The following is an 11163-nucleotide window of genomic DNA, read 5'->3' on the forward strand; positions in this document are numbered from 1 at the left end:
GGATATTACCTCATCGAAAGTCATATATATATATATATATGCCCTTCAATTCCATACAATACCAAGTAACCGTTACCACTTCAAGGTATATGAGACATATACTGTTTCTCTCCCTCTTTTGGTAAAAATAACTCATCTTTTCTTAATTAAAAAGTAATGCATAATATGAGAAAATTTAAAAAATAAAAACAAGCAAGAAAACAACCCATAATTTACCTACCAGAAACCCCCCCCCCTTTTTAATTGAGGTATAATTGACATAAAACATTATATTAGCTTCAGGTGTATAACATGACTCAATATCTGTGTATATCGCAAAATGATCACAATGCACTAGTTAACATCCATCCCCATACAGAATAACACAATTATTTTCTATTTCATTTTATTGGTGTTTACATATTTTTTATATTTTACTTTAAAACGCTGTCCACACTTCGGCAGCCTGCCGGTTATGAGACCCATGAAGGGATCTGCCATCCTCCTGGCCTGGGTGATGCTGAAGACTTACACCTGGAAGGCGGGGCTGGTCCACAAAGCAAAGTGAGGGCAGGGTTCCTCGGAAGGAACTTGTAAAGCCAAAGGAACGGACTTAGGTCCGGTGACCTCTGGTGGTGCACAGGCCGGGCCATCTCGCCCCGAGCTAAACCCTCGCTTCCTGGGAGAACACGGCAGCTCCTATTTCAGCAGAACACACATTTCTCCATGGCGAGAGTGGCTGTGGCAGCAGGGGGCAGGGCGTGGGGAAGACACCCGCCACACGTTCTCTGCCAGGCCAGCTGGGGATCTGTGCAGTGACCTACATTACTCTCCCTCCACCCCCGTAACACTCTCTCCTCTCAAGGAATGGCAGAACATGTGCTTTTCCCAGGCAAAAGTCCCTCTGCGGAGAAAGCCCGTTTTATTAACACGCTAAATGACAGCACGGCAAATCATTCCAGCCCTCACTGATCTCCAGGCCAGTCTGCAGAACGAGTTCTTGGAATCCAAGCCTCCCTTCACTGCGGTGCTTTCAGCACACCTGACATCTCCCTCAGTGTCTGTTCCCATCTGCCACGTGGACACCTTTCTCTGGAATGCCAGGGCAACGCAAAGAAGCTGGGGCTCCCCAAAGAAGAAGGTGTTGGGGGCCTGCCATTCATCCACTCCCCATTGTGGTGGGTGGATGCTGGTCCCCACCTGGGCCAGACTGATGCACAGAGTTCAAAATGGAAAAGAAAGAGCCGCTTCCTACTGCCCTACTTCCCAATGCAGACTGCGGCTGGTGTGAGCAAGAAGGCAACGGGAGGCAGGGAGACTTGGAGAAAAAAATTCAACCTGCTGATTCTTCAACAATCAGATCTGTGCAGATGGCACAATACGGGGAAGTCCTGGCGCCCCTTGCAGAGCAGAGGAAATATTGACACAGTGAACAGAAAAAAAAATGAGCCGGAAGGTGTGTGCGGAAGCAGGTCCATCTAAGATTGGACTCCAGGTTGCACAGCCTGAAAGTTTTAAGGAATATTTATGAAAAAATAAAACCAAAACACAAAACAACCCACACACCACCACAGGAAAACCACGAGCAAATCTACCACAGGCTTTTATCCCCTGCCCATCTTCCCTCTCTCGCCCCAAACTGGACAGAGACCAACTTTCCTGCAGGTAGCAGTGGACTAACTCACAGAGCATGCAAGGGAGCACAAGGGTGAGCCAAGTGCGTCATGGGGAACATGCACGGCCGGGGCCTCACACCAAACCCTGTGGGAGAGGCCGCCTGCGCAGTGGGTGAGAGGAGGGCTGCAGGCAATGTGCCTGAGAGATGCCGCTTGAATACAAGAACAGCAAGGAAGGCTCCACTCCAAGACCAAGAGACAATGGTGGGGTGGGCTCCGAGAGGACACGGCAGCACTGTCACCGGGGCTGTTGCCTGCGGGGCTGAGTGGGAATGGCCGTGCGTATCTGCCATCCCGGCTGCCAGAACAACGCACCACACGGTAATTGTGGCGTAAGCACCTGGCATTACTCCTCCCAGCTCTGGAGGCTGCCGTCCAAGGTCCGGGCGCTGCGGAGCCGGTTCCAGGAGAAGGGGCAGCCTTCCCTGCTTGCAGGCAGCTGCCTGCGCACTGTGCCCTCACGTGGCAGAGGCACTCCGTCTCCTCCTCCTCTCATAGGGCACTATGTCGGCAGGCCCAGCCTTTGTAAAAGACCCCAAATGCCACCCCAGGGAGGGCAGGACTGCAACATATGAATGGGGGGCGGGGTTTGCACAAACACCCATTCCATAACAAAGAGCGAGCAATTCTCATTTCAAGAGGAGCTTGATATCTGATTTTAAAAAAATCTGACACCTAATTGTTTGCTGTTGGCAATATTTCAATTAAGAAAACCAAATAACAAAACCTCACTGGACTGGTCAAATAAAGCAGGTCCTAGGGTCAGGCTCAATCCACAGGTTGTGGGCTTGTCACCCAAACCCCAAAACATGGGCCCTGGCACCAAACAGCCCAGGCTGCCATGTGCTGGTAGTGACCCTGGGGCCAGCCAGGTAACCCCTCAGCCTCACTCTCCTCATCAGTCCTAGCTGGAAACTTATGAAGCTGTCCTCTGATTGACAATGTTGTAAGGTCCTGCCTAACAAAATGGAGGCACGGTGCCCACGCGGTCGGCCCTCAGGGAGACCAGGCAGGTCAATGTTCAGCCAGTGCCCACAGCACATGCCCACCAGACGCGGAGGGAGCGACACATGCCCCGTAAACACGACCATGCATGTTCAGTAGCTACAGCGGATCTTTAGGGTCCCGAGTCACCCTTTGAAAGAGCTGAGGAAATCTGTCAAGATTTATTTTTTAAAAAATGCTTTTCCGGGTTTATTTCCTCAGCCACGAGAGTGTTTATAAAACTGGAGCTCTCTTAGGGTGAGGTCGGAGCTGGAACAGTGTCACTGGTGCTCGTGGGAGCACATACCGGAAATGGTCACAGGGCAGTTCACCCGCTCCTCTCCCGTCCCCCGCGTGCAACAGTCCGCACATCCCACCTGTAACCCCTCCTCAGAAAGACGAAGGTGGAGAGGGCTGCTTGACCTGGATCTACAAGGAAAGCCACCAGGGAAAGCTGTTTAATTACCTGGGTGCCAGCCCAGACCAACGTTCAGCCAGAAATCTCATGTCAATATTGTGTCATTTGCCACCATCCCCGACTGAACCCTTTGTATTTTTAAAGGCCGTGAAACAGAACCTGTATTCCCTGTGCTAATCAGGCACACAAGGTTCCTCTCCCGCCTCTGATTAATGGCACCAGCGGGCTGAGGCTGCGCCACTCACCGGGACGCTCTCATTAGCAAGTAATTTTCACAACTCCAGGGGCCAATGTTTGCTAACGCCTGGCACGACCAGAGACACCAGCAGTGCCAGCAGGAAGGCCACCCGCTCGCCTGTGCGGGGCAGTGTTTTCTCCTTTCTTAGCATCAGAGCCTAAGGACCAACGCTCTAACTCGATGTTCACCAGGGAACTTAGCCAAGCGCACAGGACTCGGGAGAGGTTAATTTCTGCCCACACCATGGGCCGGGCTGCCTTTCTGTGGGCGGGACTCCTAGGTGAATGCGCATGGCACTTTCCAAGCAGGGAGCTCCGGCCTGGCATCCCAGGCACCCGTCTATCTACTCGGAAGGCAGTAGCCTGACACCAGCACACCCCCGCACAGAAGCCTCAGAACATTAGGAAAACATCAGCAACCAGCATGGCTACAATTTCAAAGGCCCCACGCAGGGAAGAGGGGCAGTGCTGGGAATTTGCCTTGGAAATGTTGGGAAGTGCGCCCCCAAAGCAGAAACAGGTCCCCTGTTAGGCGACGGCTGCACTGTTAGAATGGATCACCCCCAGCCTCAGTACACCCTGGAGAGAGCGTAGAAGAAAGGAAACTCGTTTATCCCAGCAGATCACAAACTCCAACCAGTGCTTCTCAATGACAAGTCCCAATCCCGTTCCGGGGAGCCACAGCCTTGCTATTGCTTCCATCTTGGGCTTCCATTATGATGACAACATGTTAGAAATAACGAAACTAGATTCACCACCTGAAGACTCTGTGAAAACCAAGGGCTGCTTCATCATCCCAGGGCTCCACAGCCAAGGAGGTGAATGTCTCAGGCTGGGGGAGACTTGCCAGGACAACGTGGACTCGCCAGCGACCAGGTGATGCACCGTGACGGCCACCTGCTTCAAGGTGCCGCACAAGCAGGTGTTTCCAGGCACCATGACCCGAGAACCACGGGGAGGAAGAGGTCAGTGGACAGACACCGGCGTGGCACACGCAAACACAGGACCTGCCACACGCCTCTGTGAGCAAAGCCTGGTCTCAGAAAACACAGCAGCACTGCACGGACAGCTGTGAGTCGTAACCTCCTGTAAGTGCTTAACACGTAACTTCTTACTCTTATAAGGAGGTGTATGACTAAGGAATTTATGCTAATTTTAAGTCTGTCCATACATAAGCAATATTAACATGGAAATCATGTCAGTCAGTACCAGTGGGAGCCTGAGAACTGTCCTTGGGTTCACTACCCAAGCTGAGACTGTCGCTCTGACCACCTGTGGGCTGCAGGGAACATGAGTCCCCCTTGTGATCGCAGTGTATGAATGTATAAAACCACACAGCCCCGCATTCACTTGCAGACCTCAAATCTACATTTCTCCTTTGCAAACTTTCCCGAGCCCTTCAGGAACGCCAAAGCGCATGGCCCGAGTTTCCCTGTCAGCGCCTCCCACGGCTCCTGCCACACCTGGGCCCAGGGTGTCTAGGACACACGCCGCTGGCTGCCTGGCCATGGAAAAGGAGGAAGGATATGTAGGCGGAGCGCGTCCCACAGATGGTACTCACACGAAGAAGGGCATCAGCTGAACCAGGGTCTCCTTCTTGGGGCTGGTGGCAAACTCGGGGACGGCCTGGATGACTTTGTTCATGACACTGCGCAGGTAGCTCTGCAGCTGCTTCCTCCGCTCCTCCACGAACTTGGCGTCCTGGGGAGACAGACAGGGGCGCTCTGTCAAAGCCTCCTCGCCAACACCACTCCCCACAGCGCACCCCGGGCCCTCGCCACCAGACAGCTCACGTTTATCGAATGATCACACACACAAAGAGCGTCTCAGGCTTTACTCATGTGACCACATTTAATGACAGGGACGATGCTCATGAAATTAGGTGGGAGTGCAGGTCCAGCGAGCTCCCTCAGTGTGTTCCCAGAACCAAATGAAGTCTCAGAGACTCTGACTGTTACTGAGTACCCGCCATGTGCCAGATGTGGTGCCAGGGACTCGGGGTGCACCAGCAAACACACAGTGTGGCCCTGGTGGAGTCCCAGGCCAGCCGGGGTGGGGGGGCGGGCACAGATAAAACTAGTGACCACACAGGTCAGGGTGGAACTGATAATCACACCAAGTGCCACCCTGGAGAGAGGGTGCTTAATTTTGCCTTCACAGGAATTTTCCTAAATAAAAACCTATTGCCACTATTTAACAAAGCTTTCATTGATAAACAAATTCTACCTTCTCTTGAAAACCTGGGAGATACAGTCCTCCCCAGTGTGGCCCCCACAGGCACAGGCCTGGGCCCCCTGCTCACCTCTCTAACACCCGCCTCTCCCCACCCTCCCTTCCCCCCAGGGCCAGCTTCCCAGGCATGCACCCCTGCAGTTGCTCAGGGTTGGAACTTGGACCTGTGTCATCACCTGCTGTCCCTGTCTTGAAATTCTTAATAATTTAAGAACATGGGGCCCCCGTTTTCCTGTTGCCCTGGGCCCCACAGATCTTGTAGCCCGTACCATAGCGAGGGGCTGGGAAGGCCTTCTCTAGTGAGGCTCCCACTGCACCAGAGGCCAAGGGGGGCAACAGAGCAGAGAGGGAGGCTGAAGAGCAGGGTCGTTCATCCCACAAGAATAGGAGCGCACTCTGATTAATCTCCGTGTCAAACTGTGGCCAAGAGAGGACTGGGCGGTGCATCCACGGGGTCCACAGATGGACCGGGCCTCACCCCCCTACACCCTGGGTCACCACAGAGCCGGCCCTGCAGGCCCCAGTGACAGCTGCTGGGTGGGGCCCCGCCCAGGATGGCCGGGTCTCTGAGAGCCCTCTAAGGCCCTGCCAAGGACCCCAGCATGGCAGGGAGATTCTTTAAGAAGTGCCAGATTTAGCAAATAAAGACACAGGATGCCCAGTGACATATGAATTATGATGAGCAGTGAGTCATTTTTCAGTTTTCATAATTCAATATTCAATAATTCATAATTCAATAATTTTTCATTGTTCCACTGTGTACCACACAATAGAACCTTTCCATGCAATATTTGGGACACACTGGAACTAGGGAATTATTCATTGTTTATCTGAAATGAAATGTCACTGGTTGCCCTGCATTCACCTGGCCGCCGCCCCCTGAGCACAGGCGGGAGGAAGAAATGCAGGGCAGGAGCCAGGCCATTCAAGGTCACAGCAAGGCTTCCAGCCCAGAGTCACTCCCTGGTGAAGCCCCCATGGTTCCTTCCCTCTGCCCCCCACCCCACACTCCCCCCAAGTGGCAGCCATGGGACACTATGAGGGCCGCTCCCCTCACGCAGGCTCAGTCCCAGGCGGGAGGGAAGGAGGAGGGGGCTGGTGTGCGGCGTGGATGCCCAGAATGGGCAGAGTGGAGGCACGGCCAGCAGAGCCACAGGCCCTCGCTCGGCCCACAGTGGGGCCCAGGCCCTGTTCCGGGGCCTGAATGCCAGGCCCAGGCTGCCCGCTGCCTGGAATGAGCTCATGGTTCATCATGTGCCTCCTCTACTCGACGGACAGTCCCAGGAAGGGGGGACTTCAGCTGTCTTGTTCACCCTACACTGCAGAGCCGAGCACAGTGCTCAGCGCTCACGAGCCCCCGCAAATATTTGTTGCAAGAACTGATAAATGTGGGGGTAGATTTAAGGCAGCGGTTCTCAACCTGTGGGTCCCCTAAGACCATCCTGCATATCAGATATTTACATGACGATTCATAACAGTAGCAACATTACAGTTATGAAGTAGCAACGAAAATAATTTAATGGTTGGGTCACAACATGAGGAATTGTATTTAAAGGGCTAAAAGGTAGCACAGTGCTCAGCGCTCATGAGCCCCCGCAAATATTTGTTGCAAGAACTAATAAATGTGGGGGTAGATTTAGGGCAGCGGTTCTCAACCTGTGGATCACGACCCCTTTGGGGGTTGAACGACCCTTTCACAGGGGTCGCCTAAGACCATCCTGCATATCAGATATGTACATTATGATTCGTAACAGTAGCAACATTACAGTTATGAAGAAGCAACGAAAATAATTTTATGGTTGGGGGTCACAACAGGAGGAACTGTATTTAAAGGGCCAGAAGGTTGAGAACCACTGATTTAGGGGAAGCGAGGCAGCCACCAGGAGAATGGCTTGGAGGCTGTCGCCAAGTCCAGACAAGAGATGGCAAAGACACCCCCCAGGGAGTGGGAGGGAGAGAAGGCTGGCCTGTGGACCAGCTCCCTGGTCCCAAACCCTCTGGGCAGGGAGCAAAGGGCAGAAGACCAGGAATAAGTGAGCAAAGACAGGGACCTGGTCCCTCCGAGACCCCATTTATCACACGGGGCTCCGGAGGAGAGCAGCATCCAGCGGGGGCCTGTCCCACTGGGTGTTTGTGAGATGTTTGCTTGGGCTCCTGGGCTGCAGCTGAAACGGCACAAGAAGCGATGGGACTGAGGGAAGCCCGGCTCGGGGAGCCTGCCAGACCCTCTGTGACCGCTTAGGGGTCCTCGCTACCGTGGCCTGCCGCCGTTCTGTGAGGCATCCCCACCACAATATTTCTGTCCGTTCGGTTTACAGGTAGTAACAGAGAGCATGGGAGTGAGTCTTCACTTTCAAAAGAACACTCAGGACTATTTTAATGGAAGTATTTTTTTCCCTCCAAAAAGATTAATTTTATTTTGAGCTTCAAGAAGATGAAGACACCATCATGTTAAGAGTAACTATTTTTGAAACAGCAGAATGTTGTGAAGAAGATGACAAGCTATGGTTTCCAGGACAAGTGCTCAGGCCCCAACCCCTGCATTATTACAACTTTTGTGTCCAGCCCAGGGCATCTTTTCAACCATGTGCCCCTCTCCAAGAGGCCTCCCCAGGAGCCACCCTTCATGCGAGCTGCAGGTGGGCACAGGGACCGCGTCCCCAGACTTCCTACTTCCATCTCAGAAAAACATGGTTTTCCCTAAGATAAGTAGAAGGCCCCTCCTTTGGGAGCAGCAAGCAGCTTGGCCCCGAGGAGAGACGGCAGCTTCGGAGTCAGCGGATTGAAAGCATGTCACTGGCTAGAGAGCATCCGGAACACTGATAAGGCCTCGGGACCTGGCATGAAGGCCCTCTGGCTCTGAGAGTCCCTCCCATGCCCAGTTCTGATGAGACGGGGCACAAAGGAAGACAAGATTTCCCAGCATCTGCAGTGGGAGGGGAGCCACAAACCAGGCGTGGGCAGGGCGACGTGAGTGGGGGTGAGGCAGCCACGTCCGGGTGCAGCCACAACAAGGAACATGCTGGGGAAACCCCCTTCCCTCCCCAGCAACAGGGTGTGGAGGCCACACGTGGAGAAGGCAGAACCACTGGTAAGGAGGGTGGCCAAAGGCACCCGGACTGCTTGGGGCTGTGGCATGAATGAGAAGTGCCCCAGGGCTGACAGGTTTACACACCGCCTGAGGGGCACTCGTGCTAATTATGCTGATGCACAGCCGCTCACTCAGTGCGGCTGCTCGTGCAGGCCCTGTGCACGCAGCGTGCCCACGGCAGAGGATGCAGCCCTGCCTGCAGGGGCAGAGTCCAGCAGAGAGAGGAGACAAAAGCGGGGGCAGGGACACAGAGTGACCAGTGCTTCGGGGAGCGGGTGTGGGTGAACCTAGGAGGGAGGAGACTCCGCCTGGGGGGCGGTGCTGTTGAGGGTGAGGCCTGCCGGCTGAGAGGCAGGAAATACACAGGATAAACTCAACATGGGTTAAAGACCTCAATGTAAGACTGGAAACCACAAAAATCCCAGAAGGAAACACGGACACTTCTTGTAGCAATATTTTTTCTGATATGTCTCCTCGGGCAGGGAGACAAAGAAGAAAACAAACGGGACTGCATCAAGCTCAACAGCTGACACAGCAAAGGAAACATCAACAAAACGAAAAGATAACCCACTGCCCAGGAGAACATATTTGCAGATGAAACATCTGATAAGGGCTTAATCTCATACAACTCAACACAAAAAAACCCCAAACAATCCAATTAAAAAAATGGGCAAAGGACCTGAATAGACATTTCTCCAAAGAGAACATACAGATGCCCAACAGACATATGAAAAGATGCTCAATGTCTCTAACCATCAGAGAGATGCAAACTAAAACCATAATGAGGTATCACCTCACACCTGTCAGAATGGCTGTCATCAACAAATCAACCATCAGTGTTGGTGAGGATGGAGAAAAGGGAACACCCATGCACTGCTGGTGGGAATGCAGACGGTACAGCCATTGTGGAAAACAGTATGGAGTTTCCTCAAATAACTAAAAATGGAACTGCCTTAGGACCCAGAAATTCCACTTCTGACAATAGAAGTTCCAAAGAAACCCGAAACATTATTTCAAAAGAATATATGCACCCTTATGTTCATTGCAGCATTATTTACAATAGCCAAGATTTGTCAGGAGCCCAAGTGCCCATCAGTAGATGAGTGGATTAAAAAGCTGTGGTATCCCAGCCGGTGTGACTCAGTGGTTGAACTGCCGCCCTCTATTTTGTGTAGAACAAACTGTGTGGCTGAAGGCAAAGAAACCATGAACCCCACCTTCCTAATGGGGAACAGAAAGTCCCGAGGCACTGAAAACATACTCACCAGAGCGGCACAGAGGGCAGCAGCAGGAACGAGAGTAAAATAATGATACTAGTGATAACAGCCAGCACGTCTACCGCAGGCCACTCTGTCTTCAGCGTTGTTCCTGTTACCTGGGTTCGTCCTCTAGACGACTTTCTAAGGAGGGTCTGTTACCGTCCCCATCCCCCAGGTGAGGAATGGGAGGTGCAGGGAGCAGCAACACTCACCCAAGTGCGGATCTGACAAATGAGAGACCTGGCATACAACCCAGGTCCTCTGCTCCACCCACGGCAAGTGCCACTGCTCCCCGGGGAAGCGGGGACACTGGAAACCCGCCTCCCTCATCATGTCTGAGACGGGCCTTCCCACTGGGCACACATGAACCGTATGAGCTGTAGCCTGTGATGGGAAGACAGAGCGCTGCCTCAAGAGGACATCGCAGGCCCCGTCCTCGCCACATTTTCCCATGAAAAAGGCCACAGGGCTTAGCGACACTAAATTCCAATGTGCTCTTCCTGTGGTCCAGACACCCTCCTCGTCCTGTTCAGCCTGTCCCAGGGGATCCCCACTGCTTACAGGTCTTACTCGAAAATGGGGGTGACAGAGCAGGCCCCCAGGACTGAGCAGCTTAGGGGGACACACCATGTGATGGGGTTGGAGCCTGGACAGTGCTCACATGGTATTCGTGCGGTGTTAACTGCAGAGCAGGACCCACCTGCAGTGAGGGCAGACCCCTAAACCTTCACTGCGAACACAGGTCTCCGTTTTAGGAAAGGAACAGAGTCCACGCGGGGTCTGAGGTACATTTACTCCCCCCCGCCCCCACGAGGACAGCGACGATACCCTTTATTTTGAGTTTGCTGTGGGCCAAGCACTGTGTGGAATGTTGCCTGGCATTACTTTATGAACCACATACTAATATTCCCATTTGCAGACAAAGAAATCGAGGCTCCAAGAGGTTAAGTGCCTTCTCTACAGGGACCCAGCTGGCGAGGAAGACCTGGGGTTTCTAGCCGTGTCCATTGGATTCAGCTCATAACCACGATGAGGTCTGACTGAGGATCAACAACCACAGGAGACCTACAGCTTTGCTAAAAACAGAAGTGAAAAACAAACAGGTCCTGCAGGTCAGAGCGTGAACAAAACACCGTAATTCTGAAAACCTCCTCTTGGCACAGCAGTGTTTATGGCTGGGTGAATTCCCGTCTTTATAGCAACAGAACCCCGTCCATGGGAGGGTGGAGTGGGTGCGGAGCTTCCTGGCAGCCTCGTTTATTGAACGGCAGGATACGGTGGCCTGTC

General features: G+C 53.0%; 1 protein-coding gene across 1 annotated transcript in view; it reads right to left on the minus strand.

The window, feature by feature from the left end:
* LOC102763755 (sorting nexin-29) overlaps nt 1-11163 on the minus strand; it is a 440536-nt gene that overhangs the window by 45342 nt on the left and 384031 nt on the right. Inside the window, exon 22 of the mRNA XM_015572131.1 lies at nt 4856-4995. Coding sequence (XP_015427617.1) covers nt 4856-4995 — 140 coding nt within the window. The remainder of the gene's footprint in view (nt 1-4855; nt 4996-11163) is intronic.

Source organism: Myotis davidii, unplaced genomic scaffold (assembly GCF_000327345.1).
Source record: "Myotis davidii unplaced genomic scaffold, ASM32734v1 scaffold209, whole genome shotgun sequence".
In the NCBI taxonomy this organism is placed as follows: Eukaryota; Metazoa; Chordata; class Mammalia; order Chiroptera; family Vespertilionidae; genus Myotis; species Myotis davidii.